Below are 19,166 nucleotides of genomic sequence, written 5' to 3' on the forward strand. Positions count from 1 at the left end.
ATTAGCATATGCCTTGAAATTACGTTATCTTTAACTAATACATGGCACACAAGCACAATCTTGATTTAATTCTGTCAGTGCGTGAGGACTGAATGAGTTAAAATCGGACGGATAATAATATTCTGGCAGCTGTGAAGATGGAAGTGAATGTCAATTTAGATGTGCCCAATTTGTTTTTACAAAGTCAATATTTGTTTACGTAAAATTGCGATTTTAATTGTCAATCACGAACTTCAATTAAGATGTGAAGTGTTATCCGGAAGGAAATACAGACGCAATGGATGACTTACGGTCGGAGGAGGTTCGTGTGGATCATAAATTTATGACGAGCAGTTATCGGGATGCTCCACATCTGTGCCGTACATTCGATGGGTTTTTTTTTGTACAAAGTCACCAATACCGCTCCTTAATCCCATAACGCCGTTAAAAATTTAGATTTCCTTTTATAGCTTCGCCTAGCTTTACCACGTTTCTTCTTTATTCAATTATTTGTGACTTTAGTTTAAAGTGTTGAATGTTCAAGGTAACAGTTAATAATCACACAACGCCAGGTTATAGTCCAACAGGTTTAATTGGAAGCACACTAGCTTTCAGAGCGACGCTCCTTCATCAGGTGATTGTGGAGGGCTCGATCCTAACACAGAATTTATAGCAAAAATTTGCAGTGTGATGTAACGGAAATTATACATTGAAAAATTGATTGTCTGTTAAGCCCTTAACCTGTTAGAATACAGTGATAGTTTCACTTCTTTCATGTGTAAATCACAAAACCTTTTTTTTAAAAAAAGTTGCATTCTCGGGTTAGCTGTTAACAATGGTGCTAGCTAGACAATATGTCCTGATGAAGGGTTTTTGCCCGAAACGTCGGTTTCGCTGCTCCTTGGATGCTACCTGAACTGCTGTACTCTTCCAGCACTACTAATCTAGAGTATGTTGAAGGTGTTGTAGGATTGAGCCCTCCACTATCACCTGATGAAGGGACGTCGCTCAGAAAGCTAGTGTGCTTCCAATTAAACCTGTTGGACTATAACCTGGTGTTGTGTGATTTTTAACTTTGTACACCCCAGTCCAACACCGGCATCTCCAAATCAAGGTAACAGTGCAATGGAAGCCCTGAGAAATAATTTTATAATTCGACTTCGTGGCTGTAGCATGTCCAATTATTATAATAAACAAAGGTGCTTCTTAAGATAATAACCTCAACACAAAGTTGTCATTTTTGTGAGACAGGAAATCATTCATTTATCCCGTATGACGATAATGAAGCAGAACTTGATTCTTCCAGTTACATACACATAATGCTACTTTACCTCTGTCTAAAAGGGATAAGCTGAAGATGTCAACAAATAAATGTTTCTTTATAGTAACGTGTAACCTGCATTTGGAACATGCGATATCATAGAAATTTAGTTCAGTTTATATGGTGCTTTGCACTGTTGCTGTAGTTTAACACGCGATTTAGCTGTAGTTCTGTAACAAAGCACTACTGTATATGCCTTTCCCATTTATAACAGACACTCTCGCTTTCCGAGATACGGGCTATCCTTACTGGAAGCGAATGTAAACATGCACAAACGAGTTAGAGAATGTTCAGCAGCTGCAGTTTGTGTTGAGTTGAGGTTGTTATAACAGGTGTAAAATAAAAGATAAAACGTGGAACTTTTGGATTCAGCGGATGGCAAATATTGATCTATCCGAGCCTACTTTCCTATCATAGGTTTCAGAGATCACCCACTTTACAGCCTGCCATGCAGATCTGCCCGTGGCAATGCTGATTGGATTTAAAATTACAGCTCATACTATTTTGGGACAGTTGTTAGCCAGTATCCTCATAAACATGTAATTTTCTGAAAATGTTCCATTCAGTGAAAATGAGTGTTTTGTGGGTGACCAGTTGCACAACTGGGTGTAATTGTACCAGCTGGAGCAGGAGGGTTTTGTGTCGCAGTAGTATTGTCCCTATCTCTGGGCTGGAAGGTCCAGCTTCAAATTCCACCTGCCCCTGACGTCAGTCACACAGCATGTCAGAACAGGTTGCTTAAAAACAATTTAACAAGAACATTTTCCGGCAGAATGGCAAAGGGGTTAGCCCTGCTGCCTCACAGTCCTAGGTTCGATTCCAGCCTCGGCCGACTGTCTGTGTGGAGGTTGCACATTCTCCCCGTGTCTGTGTGGGTTTCCTTCCGCAGGTTAGGTGAATTGCCCATAGAGGTAGGTACATTAGTGAGAGGGAAATGGGTCTGGGTGGGTTACTGCTGAAAATGTGTTGCTGGTTAAAGCACAGCAGGTTAGGCAGCATCTCAGGAATAGAGTGGGTTACTCTCCGGATGGTCGTTGAGGACTGGTTGGGCCAAAAGACCTGCTTCCGCACTGTAGGGAATCTAATTTAACCTGAAATCATGGAGTTTTAAATCCTCACTTAGATCTACAGGTCTGCCAAACCTGACCTTGACTGGATAACTGAGAAAGCGAGAAGGTTCTCTCTGGGACATTTAGCAACTATGTGCAGAGGTTTTTCAATAACCTGCTCTTCCTTCACACCTGCAGCAATTCAATGTAGACAAAAATGTTTACATCAATATGAAAAGTCTATTGTATCTACAGGACAATCAATCCGACCCCACTATCGATTTCATTGATCAGGCTCTTACTGATTAATTACATCTCACAAATGTTTTCTCACATTCAATAGACATTTTAAATTGGGTCGCCTCAGTGTTTTTCATTGAACATTTAATATTAGTAAGTGCAACAAGAGCTCTCTGGTGTATTTTTAAGAGTTACAGTAAAAACGTTTTGAAGAAATCAGATGTGTCCCTGTACGCCACTGTATTAGATTATTAATGCATATCTTGAAAGCGTACATGTCAGACAATGGAATATGAATATCTAACTTCTTCTGACGTACCTCTCTGTTAACACGGCCTCGCCTCCTTAAATAACATCTTAACTAAGGTTCAGTAGTCATTTCAGACAAGCTCAGTGACGTTTACCTGCCTATATCCCAAGAGACATGTTGACAAGGAGAAATGTATCGATATAAGCTAAAATACAGGGTGTATGGCATTTTACAGCGCTGTAATTAACACGGCGTAGTATGATTTCATTCGTGCCTGCACGGGCTCATCAAGCGAGCATCATTACTTAATGCCAATCTCCTACATTTTCCCCCAGTACTTTAGCCCGCTATCTTTATACAAATGGTCCAATCATCCAACGTCCCAGTCATTAAATCCTACAAAGACCGCTGCCTGTGATGGACTGAATGTGGAGGCGTAGACATACTAGGCAATTTTTACGAACATATCCGTTTGTAATTCCAGCAAACCATTTGTTTGGTGTTGCTCCCAATGTCACAATAGTGATGGCATTGATATGTATCATCGCCATCAGTAAAGTGCATTTCATGGGATTCTTTTTACAACTTTGAAAAAGCGTTTATTATTCATTCCAGCTTTCAACTATGGCGTCTCAAAAAGTTCCTCCACAAAATTGACCAGCACGTTTCATGTTAGCGAAAAGAGTTTACAGGAACTTTGTTAAAAATCACACAATACCAGGTTATCGTCCACCAGGTTTAATTGGAAGCACACTAGCTTTCGGAGCGACGCTCCTTCATCAGGTGATAGTGGAGGGCTCGATCGTAACACAGAATTTATAGCAAAAATTTGCAGTGTGATGTAACTGAAATTATACATTGAAAATTGATTGTCTGTTAAGCCGTTCACCTGTTAGGATACAGTGATAGTTTCACTTCTTTCATGTGTAAATCACAAAACACTTTTTTTAAAAATTTGCATTCTCGGGTTAGCTGCCAACAATGGTGATAGCTAGACAATATGTTCAACAATATGTTCAACATATTGTCTAGCTATCACCATTGTTAACAGCTAACCCGAGAATGCAACTTTTTTAAAAAAGTGTTTTGTGATTTACACATGAAAGAAGTGAAACTATCACTGTATTCTAACAGGTGAACGGCTTAACAATCAAATTTTCAATGTATAATTTCAGTTACATCACACTGCAAATTTTTGCTATAAATTCTGTGTTACGATCTAGCCCTCCACAATCACCTGATGAAGGAGCGTCGCTCCGAAAACTAGTGCTTCCAATTAAACCTGGTGGACTATAACCTGGTATTGTGTGATTTTTAACTTTGTACACCCCAGTACAACACCGGCATCTCCAAATACAGGAACTTTGTTTAAAAAAAAAGTGATGCTATTTCCCGTCCAAACTGCGCTAAGAGATTTTAAAATGGAACTGATTATTGTTGCAATGACAATAATTATTATTCAGTAGCTCAACAGTTACACTAGAGAAACATTGTGAGTTTTGTTTTGTCGTGAGTAAACGTTGCTTTGTCCTCTGAGGTACTGAATTGTTACCTATACTGTTCTGTTGGTTGATGGGTTCCTCGTGTTTAAAGGCGTGATTCGAGAACTGAGGAGTGTGATGACTTGGAGTGTGACCGTAACCTGGAGTCCCGTCGAAAGCCACAGCGCTGTAACCTGAAACAAACACAAAAGTCGCGTCAGAACCTGATAAAATGGTTTGGATTGGACAACCACCTGATGAAGGGGCAGCGCATCGAAAGCTAGTGCTTCCAGATCAACTTATTGGACTACAAGCTGATGTTGTGTGATTTTTAACCTGGTAAAGTGGGATTGACTTAAATGGACCTAATTAAGGATCCGGCATTGATATGGAGCTTTCCACTTCCTCGGGGAGTCCCAACCAGTTTGCATCAATCAAGAACTTGATCGCTGATGTCGTGTAAATGCAATAGCTTTTGCTTTTTACACAGCAAGCAACTTTCATGGATTCGCCCCAAGGAAGAGCCTTGACCAGAATACAAGGGACCTTCCCGGGACGTTTTCCAATCGAGCCATGGGATCGATTATGCTCAAGGGACCAATGGCAGACATCAAGAATTTTATAATTCAATTTTAACCAAAATGCAAAGAGGCTGCATTGTGGCATGGTCGCCAGTTAAAAGCCCCACCGGGGATAGATCTTGACTTAGTGCAATTGTGTTAAATGGGTGGGGAGATGTAACGAGTCCACAACACATTTTCATCGATCCCATTGATATCAAAGAGATAGCGAGAGCTGCAAACCACAGTCTTCTACTGGCCATTTTACACTATAGTGTAAATGCAAACTCTACAACATTTTAAAGGCACCTGGATGGGTATATGAATAGGAAGGGTTTGGAGAGATATGGACCGGGTGCTGGCAGGTGGGACTAGATTGGGTTGGGATATCTGGTCGGCATGGACGGGTTGGACTGAAGGGTCTGTTTCCGTACTGTACATCTCTATGACTCTACCTCAATCAACACTGCACTACAGCCGCCATGGCTAACTCAACCGCATTGTGCCCAGAAGACTAATTTCGTCCCCACAAAATAATTCTCACTGTCAATCAAAGCAACTCAGAGCAGAGAAGGCTTCGGATATTTGATGCCTATGACGAGGCGCTGTGTAAATGCTTTGCTACATAAAGTCGCATTGGTAATCACATTTCGCCCATAAAAATCCACTGGTTAGAAACCATATTTAAAAATATGTTTGATTTGTATTTGCTGTATGTCAATTATCTTGACCGCATGACAATGGAAATGATTGAATAGCTTTTCCTCCAAAGTACAAAAACACAAAGCTGGTTCGGAATGAGGAAGCTGGGGAAGGTGAAGGAGACCGATGGATTCTGGGTCTCGGACCAATGCAGTTAAGGCAAATAGTGCGCTGTTGCTAATACAGGCGCTATGAGTCATGGAAGGAAACCTCAAACAGCAGAAACCAGTTTAAAAAATAAAAGGCGGAAGGAAGTTGAAACTGAATAGAATAAGATCGAAGTGTGAAAAAAAGAGTACAGTGGATAAAGCTCTCAAAAATGTGAATCGAAATGTTTCTGTTCAGTTTCGGAATTGACGTTCAAACATAAGGAAACATATATGGACAGATTGGACAACGACAGCTAACTGAAACGAGAGGATTTAAATCATAGTCATCCAGCAATCAGTGTTCCAGCAAGCAGAAAGCTGTCTTAAGTCTTGGGTGTTAATCGGTACTCGCACAACTGTTGATGCATATTCGCTGCAGAAATTATTTGGGGTCCTACAGTGTTTGAGGGGAGGAAACGAGTATATGCAAAAATGTTTGTGCAAACAAAGAGGGTCACACGAAGTTGACGCCCCACGACAAATAAGTACAATTGGAAGAATCGAAATGCAGCCGAAGTGCAATTTGTGAATCATTTCAACCGATCGAGGAACAATCTCAACTTTTGCTTTGAGGCAATGCGTTTAATTTGGGGCCACGGGATTGTTTCACCTTGAATAGTCGCAAAGTACTGATTAGCGAGAATGGACGCAAAACAGAAAAAATACCAGAACTCATCATTAACAAAGTAGAAATAAGCAAATGATAATTTTCTGTAATTTAGAAGGAAGCGATAATAAAACTGTGAGGTGAAATACCGCTTTAACTACATCTCAAACGATTTAAATCCAAATCGTTAAACAGATAGTGGATGGTTAAAGATTATTGCATGGTTAAATAACGATTTTTCCCTCCGGATCCATTGTAAATAAAGGTTGTTATTCTCTTTTCTCCATGGCACTTCTTTCATTATATTTAGCATTGCGTGACTTTTAACTCTGTATACCCCAGTCCCGCACCGGCATCTCCAAATCAGCATTATAAGAGTTTGTGAGTTGCAGGCAAATTATCCTGAGTAAAGAACACGATAATAGAGCTGTGTGACAGGCTATTTTCCCAGACAAGAAGCAGTAGCGAGGACACATTTGTGTACAGCGAGGAACCCAATTCAACCCTAATCCTGTAAAGGTTTGTTGATAGAATAGGGGCGTGTGTGTGTCGCAGATACAATAGGAAGACAAAACACTTGAGGAGCTGAGAGTAACAGTTATGGGAGATTTCCTTCTTGGCTTTACAGCAGAGATGTCTGGAGACCTGACATCATCAGATGAAATAACATACGATGATAAATTGAGAGTAAATAAAATATTTTGTACATTTAACAGTGTTGCGGGGGAGGGCTAGAATAAAAGCAAAATAATTAATTTGAATTGAAACAGTACTGTGCACAACTTCAAGGCATCCTAAATTAAGTTTCAACCAATGAATTACTTCTGAAGTATAGCCCTATTGTAGTCTAGAGTGAGAACATTTTGAAGGAGCTAAAGAGAAAAGCAGAGACTCAGAAGCATGTTGAAAGAAATAGGGAATACATATTTATGCATGTCTATTCATTAAGTAATCAAAGCTGAATGATGGACAGATCAATTTCCTTGTAAGTTCCTGGATAGCTAACACTTTAAGTTTAATTTAGTTTTACTTTCACGTCAGAATTAAAAGTCATATTTCACATTTTCACAATGTAATTGGAAATGTCTCTGTCAAAGCACTAAGTCCAGGAGAACATCATGAATATTGAACAAATAAAAACCAACAAGCAATGGAATGATTTTTGATAAGATCTCTTATCATCAAGAAAAGAGTAAATATCAAAGTATTATGAAATAATCCACCATACCTTGCCTATAATATGACACAGGTAAAGATAAAGCCACAAGAAAGGTCACCGAGCTAAAGATTTGGTTCCCCATCCATAGACAATGGTCTGATCTGCTGAGTATTCCCAATATTTTCTGTTTTTACTATGCAATATATCAAAATTAATTATAAAACCTCCCTGGTGGATTATTGTTGAAGAATCTGGTGTACAGAAATGGCAGTTTATCTAATCTCTGACTAAAATATTTAATTATCTGATCTCATCTGGGCCAATGAATTGCATTGCAAAAGCTATAGCACATCATGCAAGGAACAAAATCTCAGCCTGTTGCTAAGGTCTGTCCAGTGGCTAAGAAAAATCTATTTATATAATGCAATATATAATGCATCAAGGTGGATTTGGAATCACTAAACTGAGCTATCTTGTGGTTAAAAGGTCCACTAAAACTTACCATTAAGGCATAAAATAGACTCTACTTGGTTAATAAATTTAAATACTTTAATACTACCTCAGCATGAGTAATTATTTTCAAGAGGTCAAAACAGAAGAGTACAAAAAGAATGAACATAAAGCTGTAAAGAATAATCCATGCCTTATAACTGTTCATTTTATATGATTATAAAAACAACACCAAAGAAAAAAAACTATAGGAAATTTTAAGCATTTCAATATTAATTATTTCATTATGTACCTGGTAAGGTCACTCTAAAGATAATTAATGTTAATCTATTTGAGCATATCTACTCAAATTATTGACCTCTTAGGAGCTTATAAATATGCTTGTGAGTTTTGCCAACATGATGAAAAATGAGATGGTCCCACTTGCTCCTTTGTATCAATATTTTTAAAAATTTCCAGCTAGGGAAAGGAGCTTCATATGCCTTTCTTGCATGCAAGTTTTGGTTGAGCTCAGAGAAAGGTTCAGAATATAATATGACTGTAATCTGCTACTCAAGGATTGCGTACAACAGAGACAGCTCTGCGATTTGTTATTGTGAACTCCAACTTTACAGAAGGTTACTCATTAATACATGAGTAGAACTAGAAACTGGATATAAAATAACTGGAAATACAGTTTACATATAATGTAAATTCGGATGCTTATAATTGCCAGCTTTAAAATATTCACATCCACAAGCACAGAACACAGCATTTTTATGTAGGAATATGATTCTTGGAGTTTTGCACAGATCAATTCTCCATTAATTCACTTTCCAACTTTCAAAATCATCTTCAAGTTCATACAAATTGGATACCTACAATATTTAAATCAAATATGTAAGTAATCAAATTATATGTTGCAAAGATTGGTATTAATAAGAATTGAGAGAAGCTTGGCATTCTACTAATGGAAATAGTCTGTTATGTTCAAATTCTAAATACTTTTCAAATATTTGAAGCACAACTATACTTGACAAGTTAAAAATTCAAGCACCATCTTGGAAGAAATTTAAAATAATTTGCAAAGGAATGTCAAGAGAAATTAAAAGAAATTGTAATGATCTGGAATGCATTGCCAGAAATATGTCAGAACTGCATTGAAAGAGGAATTGAATATATACGTCAGATTAATAAAATGCCCATCTGGAAATAACCATGGCATAGTATTAATTGCAAAACAATTTGAATGATCCAGCTAGACTGGTATGATGGGCTGAATGGCATTGTTTCTGTCATATTATTTCACGTCTGTGAACCAAAATGCTCAGATCTTCAGGTGGTGTTAAGTGTTTGTGTCTTTTAAATTTGATTATATCAGGATCATATTCATGTTGTTTTCTACATTATATTCTCCATTCCCTTTGATATCTGTGTTATAGTTTCAGTTTCAATCTCTCATCAACTTAAAAATATCTTGGCCTTGAAAGCAGAACACAAGAATCCATCTTATGACAATAAGTAGAAATAAGAACCCAATCAACTCAAATAATAAAATTTGATGACAGCTTGAGGAGCTTAAAATAAGTATGAGAAAACTCAATTGAAGTAACATAGTTATGGTAAAATATGTGAAGTCCAATAAATGAGTGCAATTGAAAAATAGGGAAAATTTATTATAGTATAAGTCAGAAATGTAATCAGTGAATGAAATGGCTCTATTCCAGGTCATGGGTTACTTATTAATACTGCATAAAATTAATTTAAGTGGAAGACTATCTAAAAATTACAGGTCCACATAATAGAAATACTATTTGAAACAAAATAATCTAGTGTTGATTTATAGTATGTCCATGGACACTTCAAGCACCAGTTAGTTTGTGTATTGTGTGCATGAGCATTTCTGGTCAGATAGTTCTTGTGCCAAAAGAACCATTTGTCCCATAACCTTGTGTTCCTGCTCTACAATGACTCTTCATATGTTTATGCTACAGGAGATTTGTACCTATGCTACCTGTAAATGTACCAGACACAAATAGTCTAGGAATATGCTACAAGATGTAATATAATAATTGGATTTTGATGAATTTATACAGCATTGTTAGTTGGGGTGAACTCATGTCTTCACTGATGTCAGAGGCATTCAGTTGTGTTACAGCTTTCAGCTCCACTCTTAAAGCACTCTGTTTTTCTTTACTTAGTAGAAACTCAATGGTTCATTAGGCAGTATATAAATCACTTTATTTCACACAAAAAAATCCAATTTTGTCTCTAGGTATTTGATGAGAAAGGAAAAACTGATAAGACCATACATTAGTTTGGATCAACATGTCAACTTGCCCCATTGATGCATACTAATAAAATGTTACATTAGGCATGAAGCAAATATTTGCAAGCAGCATAAAAGAAAAATAATTTAGGAATGGTAGCTGACCCTTTCACTAAAATCTTGCCTGCAGTGTAGCAAGGCAATTAATAATACAAATAAAATGATAGCGTTTGGCTAGAAACATTGATTATTATTCCAAGTTAGTAATATTAGTTTACTGTAACAGTCTTCAGTAGCATGTGTATGTTTTAAAGTAGTAGACAGAAAGGTAACTAATAATTAATAATCCTGCAATTCCACATTATGAAAGTGGGTTGTGGGAGCTTGGGTTTTCTTAATATAAACAGTGTGACATGATAGAAATATTAAAACAGCTAATAAAATTAAAATTAATTTGATGTTCCAATTATTCTCCACAACCTCAACATAGAGACCATCTCCAAATTTGGACAGAAAGCCAAGAGCTATCAATGAGCTCCAGATTGACGTATCAAGATGTTTACAGACCTGGTAAAGTGTTTCTTAGTACAGTAATAGTTCCCCCAAAATCCAACTCATAACTTGAAAAGTGCTTTGACAAGAAGGAATACAGAATTTCGAGCCCAAATGTACTATGAATCAATGATCCAGGTATTGATTTTGTACAGACTTTATACCTCAGATTTGGACTCAATGGGTGGAAATAGCAAAATGTTAATGCAATATTTGGCATTGCAGGCATCTGAATATTGGGATGATATTCAGAAGAATGTCCTTTAATCTTTCTTCTTTTTTTTAATAAGAGAAATCAGATGGTCTTAAATGATCAATATCTACATATTAATATTGACAGTATCCGTTATGAAGTATCGAAACCTTGACACAAGAGAGAATTATTCCCTTCCCTTAGTAAACTCTGACATTTAGTTAAATACTTTCAATAATTCCTTGAAGCAAACTCCAATATAGGCATGTGTTCAGTAAATTCTGTAAACTGGAGGACAGTTTTTTTTTTGCTCTCTGCTTTCTTATGAAGCAGTTTCTGATAATCATTACAGTTGTTTCATGTCATCCCAGGAGTTGGACAAGATTCGTTTGGGAATTCCACAAAGCATAGCCCATCTGTCCTAATGAGTCGGAAGCTCTCGTTCACCCACCCACCTTCCACCCTCCAACAACAATGGGTTAAATAACATATATAGATCATGGGTGGTAAATCAGGTCCCACAAGAGTTTGCAATTAATTCAAAGGTTTAACCACTTCCCAGTGATTTGTACCTTCGTTGCTTGCTTCAAGTTGCTTTCCTTTAAATAGGTGGGCATACTGAAGTTCAGTAACTATTTAAAAACACATTTGCTAAAAATACAACTTTATCATTGAAATAAAAGTTACGAACCCAGGGACAGGGTAAAGGTACAAATCTTTTACATTTCCTTATCGCTCAGCTCTGAATTCTGAGTTTTGAAATGGTCGATTACTTTATTTGGAATCGACATCAATACAAAAATGTTGCGATTAAATTGACAACCAAAAAAAAATCTAAAAGAAAACACAGTTGAATTCACACCACGTTTTGAAAACGCAAGCTTGGAGACTCGCCCTAGCTAACCAGGACAACAAGTGCGCCATAGGGTTTCAGAAAGCATGAATGGCGCAGTTCAAAACGCCAAATTGTAAATGGTTGTCACTGTTTCAATGTATTTTGGTGTTGGTCTTTCTTGGTAGCTGCTGGAATTCCCAACGCTATCTGCACAGAGCCCACTTTCTACTGAACTGATGGACTGAATCCCAGTGAATTGCTCAGCAAAGATGCCACTCCAATACTTTAAAAGCCAGCTTTAGGTTGTCACCCTACATTAACAACAAAAATCCTGAAGCAATAGACACGCGACTTCTATCATTTGTAGTAAACCATTGCAAAAATCTTTTCCAGTGGTTATACAGTACCTTTATCATCATCGTCTTTCAAACCCACGTTTCAGTCCTCCCAGTGTGTAACCATGTGCCTGTATTTCGGAATTTGTTTCTTTGAGAATGAATTGTGAATATACTGCTCATTAATATCACCCAGTCTACTCTTTATATTCCCCATAAAAGAATAAAGATTGTACAAAAAAATCCAGTAATGAAGTTATTTTAGAAATTTGTAAAAGTTCCGATTTTGACATAGTGAACTGATACTGAGAATTGTGAAACTGGAATTTTATTTCAAAAAGCGTTCTGAAACCAAGTTTCAGTAGCTACAAGTGAAATTGAAGAAATTTGCAGTGTTTCTTTGCTCCCGAAACTTGAGTTAAAAATCAGATTGCTCAAAGGGACGAGTTCCTTTTATGGAAACCATAATTCTTTTATTTGAAAATATCCCTAAAGCAAGTCAGATTGGTCATTGGCAAATCTCAAAACGTGCAGGTTCAATTTTCCGCAGCATTTAAATTGGTGGTGCCAAATAAAAAATACAATGCGATGATCGGGTAAAACGGACTGTATTGCGCGGAAATCGGACAGGGGAATATTTCCAGACAATGAAATTATTTCCATGCTGAGGCAACCTTTCCTTCTTGAAATTCCTAGTATTAAATTTTAAATATCGAGTTCGAATCGCTTCTGTAAAATCTTCACGGGCGCGGTCGAGTTTCTGTCTTATAATTTGGTAGGGTGAGTTTAGGAATGGGGAGAGGGGGGCACCTGCTCCATGAATAAGCATTACGATCGTAACGTAAGGAACTTCCACTCTACACCTTACAACTCTTTAATTTGGTGGTACTGAAATTCTTGAGCTCTTTATCTTACAGTCTTATGTACGTTGAAAGTCTGGAACACCATAAAACGCCTTTGCAACATAAAAAAACCCTCCCCAGAAGACTGACGCATCGTTTTACTCCAGTTATAAGCTAAAATAAAATCAGTTTCATATCTTGAAATGCTGGAAGTCGAGTGGTTTGGTCAGTGCTTTCAACTAACAATCAAAAAGGGGGCCATGGATTCTAAATGTATATATAGTAATTTATAGAAGGAAGACTTGGCTTGTGTTGTTTTGATAGGAATGAAAGTAGGACGCTTATAGTTTGTTGTTATAATAATATTTATCCGGAGAAAGACAGCCTCCATCTGTCCAGCAGATGACAATTCTCTGCTCCCGTTTCCGTGTCTTGATACTGCTGATCCTGACAAATTAATACCAAATCTAAAAGGGACCTCCGCCGCACAGGTTCCACATTTCCATCAAATTAAACAGCCTCCCACCACAGAAAGCTAATTGTCTTGATCAATAAATAAATAAACAAGCCGGGGTGAGAAACCTGCAAGTGACAGAAAAAGACCCGCGTCTGCATTTGACCCCTCCAGGATACCCCGCTGTAAATCAACCTTTCCAGCACCCACTTTCAATTAACTAGACGTTTTTAAAAAAAACACGTACCGGATTCCTACTTTAATTAAAACGCATAATTTTTTTTTGCTTAAATAAACCCCTTTGGTTGATAAGATCAGTTGTCGTGCCATTTGTGGCGTCTTCTGCGTTGAGTCAAAGATGGGGCAAAGTCACAATGGACAATTTTTTTTAAAAATCTCGACTGTCCAGAGAGCTTGATCTCTTTGAGATACCATACACCTCAAAGACTCTACATGCAGCGAATTACATGAAGTAATTATGCTGATATTATGTGGACAAACGTATAATTAGAATAGAATTTGCTTTAGCCGAATAAGTGGACATTTGAAAAGTTAACTAGGTGTTTTAAAAGGTCTGAGTTTCTCCGTTTAGTCTCAACCGGGAGACCATGGAACATGTTTTGTTACAAGCCAGGTTCCCATAAATCGAAACTATTGTCACTTTCAATTCTCCATTCCCAATTCGCTCTAACCCAGTCACCTACTGGGGAAACATGGACTGTGAAGACAGTGCACTCGCGTGAAAGCCTGTTATTAATGAACCGCGTTTCCGGGTTCGATATATGCATTTTGAAATCTTAGACTGTTAAGTCCCTGCGGTAAATTGGCATATTACGCGGGAAGAGAGTTCGTCCGTCTACTGGCGTTACCTGTTGAAGAGCAAATTGTCCCTGTTACTCATTACACCTTGAATTCATTTGTCACTTTAACAGCAGTACATTAAAAACTAAATTCAGCATCTCCACATCCTCCAAATCTCTCTACGGCCACAAGGTTAAAGTTGTTTTCCCAAAGGATACGCAATTACACATATTGCAAATTTATGCCGAAGATTCTGTTTTGTGACCAAGATTTGTGTGTGTGCGTGGGAGGAAGGTGCACCTTTGAAATACAGGTATGCCGAGTCTGCACGGTCTCACAACAAAACGGAGATCAGTGCCTGAAACAGAGCTGCCGACATTATAACTAATCATTAATTCTCTGCCGCTGCTGGTTTGTCTCGCAGTATTGACAGTCTCTCCTCAAAACTGAGAATATAACGGGATGGAAAAATATACAGTTAAGTTCGCTCAGACTGACTGATGAATTTGTGAGCAGCATCTCACAGTATTGGGTCGACGGACAAAATTCTATCAGGGCATCTTCAGATGCACACACGCTACATTCACAGTAACTCGCTTGGGTGAAAGTTGACCGTATTTATTTCCACGAAACCTTCCCGTGAGAAACATTAAATGTAGCTTTCTGCATTTAATTCTGAATGTACCACGTCCTTCGCGGGGAGAAACAATGGCGCGCTTTACAAGAAAATCAACTTATTCTAATTCAAAGAGTAAACGCAATATTTCTCAATAGGCTTTGTTAACGAGTGGGTTCGATCTTTTACAATTACTTCAAACTCCAGTTGAAAATTTGAAATCGAAAGTACGGCCAGTATTAAAAGCGAGCTCTAATTTGCAAAGCAGTGGTTCAGAATTATATTGCTAATTAATCCTTAAAGAGCCATCCATCATTTTGTTCGCCAATACAGCAAAACAAAACGGGAAACTTCTTTTCCAGATATCTCCTCCGGTTGTAATGTTAAAGTTTCATGTGTACTTTTATCTTTAGGTAAGAATTGCAAGGATTTTAAACGAGATTTTGAACAGTATTAATGTTCCTAAGCAATAAACCTTTCAACAAATAACGGAGTCAGAGATATACAGTTTATAAACACCGTGCATTCCAACTTGTCCATGCTGGCCAGATACCCTACATTAATTTAGTCCCATTTGCCAGCATTTGGCCCATATCCCTCTACACCCTTCATAACCGAATAGACAACACACCTTCATTTAATGGCTTTGCGCGCGTGTGTGCTTCCCCAATGATCTAGTCCTTATTTTGGGGAACATTTGTAGCATCCCTTTCCTCTGCCCAGTGTATTGGAAAATGCAGCACCTGATACACGGAGGTTACACAGTGGCGTTGGCCAATCAACCGATGACCTTCCCGTTGAACAAAAACCCAAAGCTTTTTGTTTTCGAGGTTGGGGACCTTCCCTCATCAGCCTGACCTACAGCTTTGGAGTGTGGAAGCTCCTCTTCCTCCCCCAAGCTTTTCTCAGTGCTGAACAAGACATTTGAAGGCAAGGTCTCTTTTATTTGAGGGTCTTGCCAGAATGTCAAAAAAAGTGCCCAAAAATGAAACAACTAGAATGTGCTGGCAAAGAATTAGACACGTTCCCTGTCCCACCTTTTGTGCAAAATCTGGGAGACTGTCTTTCAAAGGGTTTCAACTGGTCCCTGAGTCAGAGATGCCCCCGTTTGATCATTTCACGGCTTAGACTTGGCAGAAAACAATCTTCGAGCCAAGGTAGCGCCTTTCCCACGATTATAAAAGCTAGTCAGACTGCTAAACTTGCAGCCTTGAGATAGTTTACATCAGGTCCCCTCCTCCGTCCAACAAGCTGCAGTCTGCCCCTGTACCTGGCTGAATAAATAAAAAATAGAAACAGGCCATTCTGCCCAACTGGTCGATGCCGGCGTTAATGGACTCCTCCAGCCCATTTCATCTTGTTATTCACTAGCACATTGTGGGGATATCAGGAAACAAAAGCGCACTATCTACCATTCAAGAATCCCAACTAAAAACCGTAGAAACGCCCCCAATTTGTCAATAAACGCAGTTAGACAGAAATAATCCAGGCATCCCACGGTCAGGGCAGATGAATTCCGCCTTGCTGTCCATGCGCCGGATTCAGCAAATAGACGCTCATTGTATACTCTCGTTTCAAATTCGTTGGCATTCCTGTCGATTTGCTGTTTATACCAGACCCTCCAAAGAAGGAATTCTCAATCGATTTCACAGCAATATCCACGGGGAAGGGAAACATTATTTACTAATTCTGAACTTGTTTCCCCCAGGGAGCTGTAAGCTGAGGGCATTGAACCCATTATTATATTTCAGGAAAATAAAACCAGCGGGATTGTAAAAGTCTGTGAAATTTCTGTAAGAGTAATATTTGTAAAAGTGATTGTGTAAAAGGGATATATTGCAAGCGGTATCAGATATTGGAAGAAAAATCCAGCAGGATTTCGTCTGAGATCCCCAATGCACAAAAAATACACTGTACAAAGGATGGCAGTAAAAATATCTCAAACACTTAGACTATGTAGCTCGTTTTAATCTCTCCTGCGCTGCCCTGTTCTGTATTGCGTAGAAGAGCTTTCTAAACGGCAACACAACAGCAGCAACGGGTGATGAGAGATTTTCGACACATGGGGATTCAGATTATTGCATTAAAACAAATGCCTTGCATTTTTACATTGTCTGCCAGCGCCTTCCTTTCCCCGTTCTGTTTTGATTTCGCAGTTTCCAATCCGCTCAGTTTACTGACCAGTAACTACAAACTACTCTGCATTTGTTTCCCTTTCAAAAATGACTTGCCTTTAAACTATTAACCCCATTAGAGCTTTGTCAGCAGACAGTGCGTGTATTAAATTGAAGGTGCCTGAGATGTTTCAGTTCAACCTCAATGTAAAACATGAGTTTTCACACAACAAAAAAAAAGTTTCTTCCCAACGCAATCCTCCAAGTATCATTTGAGGGGAACACTATTCCAGCCCCCAACCCCCACACCCCTTCCCATCCATGAATGAGAAATGAGTTTCTACAAAGCAACTCTTTAATATAACACAACTGGCAACAAAGAATCATCTATAATTAATCACACCCACTGGCACCTCAATCTGCAGAAAGCATTCACAATTACATATTGAACCCCGCTTTATATATACGACCTTTATATATAAGGTCGATAAATTCACTTTCGTCCATTCCTGTGGATATCAACTGCTTTTATACCTCTGTGAGCACCTAATTGACGTTTACAATCACATAAACACTCTTCTTTCCAGTAATTATATTTCAGTTTCATTTGAAATTACATGCACTCAATCCAATTTTCCGTTGCCAAAATGGAACACAGTTTTAAACTGTCTGCAACAAAGAACTGTGATTTATAAAAGGTTGGACCTTTTATAACCCGAGTGCCGGAATTAAAAAAGGTGCACAACCTTGGGAACGTCTTTTTAAAAAAACCAAAGTGCTCAGGTCTGGTTTTAAAAAAGTACACCGCGCCTGATCAGTGAATGTCGCGCCGCTTCTGAGAGTAACTTGGGTGCGTGAGGCCGTTTGAGAGAGACGAGCTAGAAACGCAAAATACAGAAGTGGGAACATGTTGTAAACTACAGATAGAATTTTTAAACGCCTTTGCATTTTAGCCATAAACGCGTGTTGCAACGGGTGTCCCAATCTACGTCGGACTGATCCCAACTTTATTTTAAGAATAAGTGTCCTGCAACCCATACCATTAACCGTTACTTTGGTGCAGTGAAAAAGCCCCCTCCAGCAATAGCATCACTCCCTTTTTGAATCAAACTTTTAAATTCTGGTTTAAGTTCTACATTGTCACATCCACGGTGGAGATTAAGAGAAACCAATTTAACAAATAAAATCGCCCGAACTGAATACTTTTAGGATTTTCTTTTTGTTGAGACACTCACTGTTAATATCCACTTCTGCTGCTCTTTCTGAATTTTACCCCGGGTTTAATTGACAGTTTGTGGGGGCGGAGGGGAGGAGGTAAAATGGTAAAATCTTTTCCTTGTCTGCTGCTGTTTTCTTACCCTGGTTCCTGGCTGGCGGTTGCGTGTCCATGCAATGGTTGAGGTAGCCGCCGTTGGTGAACATTCTCGCCTGACTCGGAGGCGCCTGACTGGGCGGTGGAGCGCCGAACGCTCCGTAACGACAGGCCCCGGCCGTGCCGGTGAACTGACCGGAGAAGTGAACAGTGAAAGCGCTGAGGCAGTGGTCGTCGTGGGGCTCGCTGGCGCTCCAGCTCGGCTCTTGCTTGATGAAGGACGGGTGGCCGATCGGAGCGCTGTAGGAAGCCCCCGGGTGAAAGTCCAGCACCGGCGCCCATTGGGGAGCGCTGCTCACCGGCATGGTACAACTGCTGTTCCCCGGGGTCAGAGTGGAGACTGCCGGCAGCAAAGCGTTCAGGTCCCGCACATCGGAACCCATGGTGTCCAAACAATCTTTTAACCAAAACGAATCAATCGTTTATTTCTTGTTCTCCTCTCTAAATGAATCCGTTCCACCCTCCACCCCCTCCAACACAATATTCCCAGGGCTGGGATCTCCTCTTGTTGGTCAAACTTCCAGGCTCTTCACACAGTCTGCAACGCTATTGTATTGAGGCTGTCAAATGGTATGTATGATAGGATGGCGAGTTGTGCGTGTTTAGTAGCAGCAACACTATGGCTCATGTGTCGGATTGGATTGGTGACTCTGAGCCTCAAATACTGAGGAGAGGTGGAGCCTGGAAACTCTCTGATCGAGATCCGTCCTCCCTGGTTACATGGACCAGTTTCCCTGTCCACACAGTGTGTGTGTTTCTCCCTCTCTCTCTCTCTCTCGGTGCTGTAATCTGTCGATTAGTTGGCGAGAAAGGAACAATCTGGGCGAGGGAGTGGGGGCAGGGAGGGAGAGATGGGG

The 19,166-nt window shown here is 39.2% G+C and overlaps 1 protein-coding gene across 4 annotated transcripts in view; it reads right to left on the reverse strand.

Moving 5' to 3' along the window:
• LOC132824245 (Wilms tumor protein homolog) overlaps positions 1–18,695 on the reverse strand; it is a 92,909-nt gene extending 74,214 nt beyond the window's left edge. For 2 of the 4 annotated variants that reach the window (XM_060838568.1, XM_060838567.1), the window contains exons 1-2: positions 18,296–18,695; positions 4,392–4,514 (exon numbers count right to left, since the gene is read on the reverse strand). In XM_060838568.1, the coding sequence (XP_060694551.1) occupies positions 4,392–4,514; positions 18,296–18,692 (520 nt within the window). In that variant the 5' untranslated portion in view covers positions 18,693–18,695. The remainder of the gene's footprint in view (positions 1–4,391; positions 4,515–18,295) is intronic. The other 2 variants (XM_060838566.1, XM_060838565.1) reach the window with 1 other exon arrangement.
• Between the last annotated feature and the right edge of the window lie 471 nt (positions 18,696–19,166).

Source organism: Hemiscyllium ocellatum, chromosome 18, assembly GCF_020745735.1.
Source record: "Hemiscyllium ocellatum isolate sHemOce1 chromosome 18, sHemOce1.pat.X.cur, whole genome shotgun sequence".
NCBI lineage: Eukaryota > Metazoa > Chordata > Chondrichthyes > Orectolobiformes > Hemiscylliidae > Hemiscyllium > Hemiscyllium ocellatum.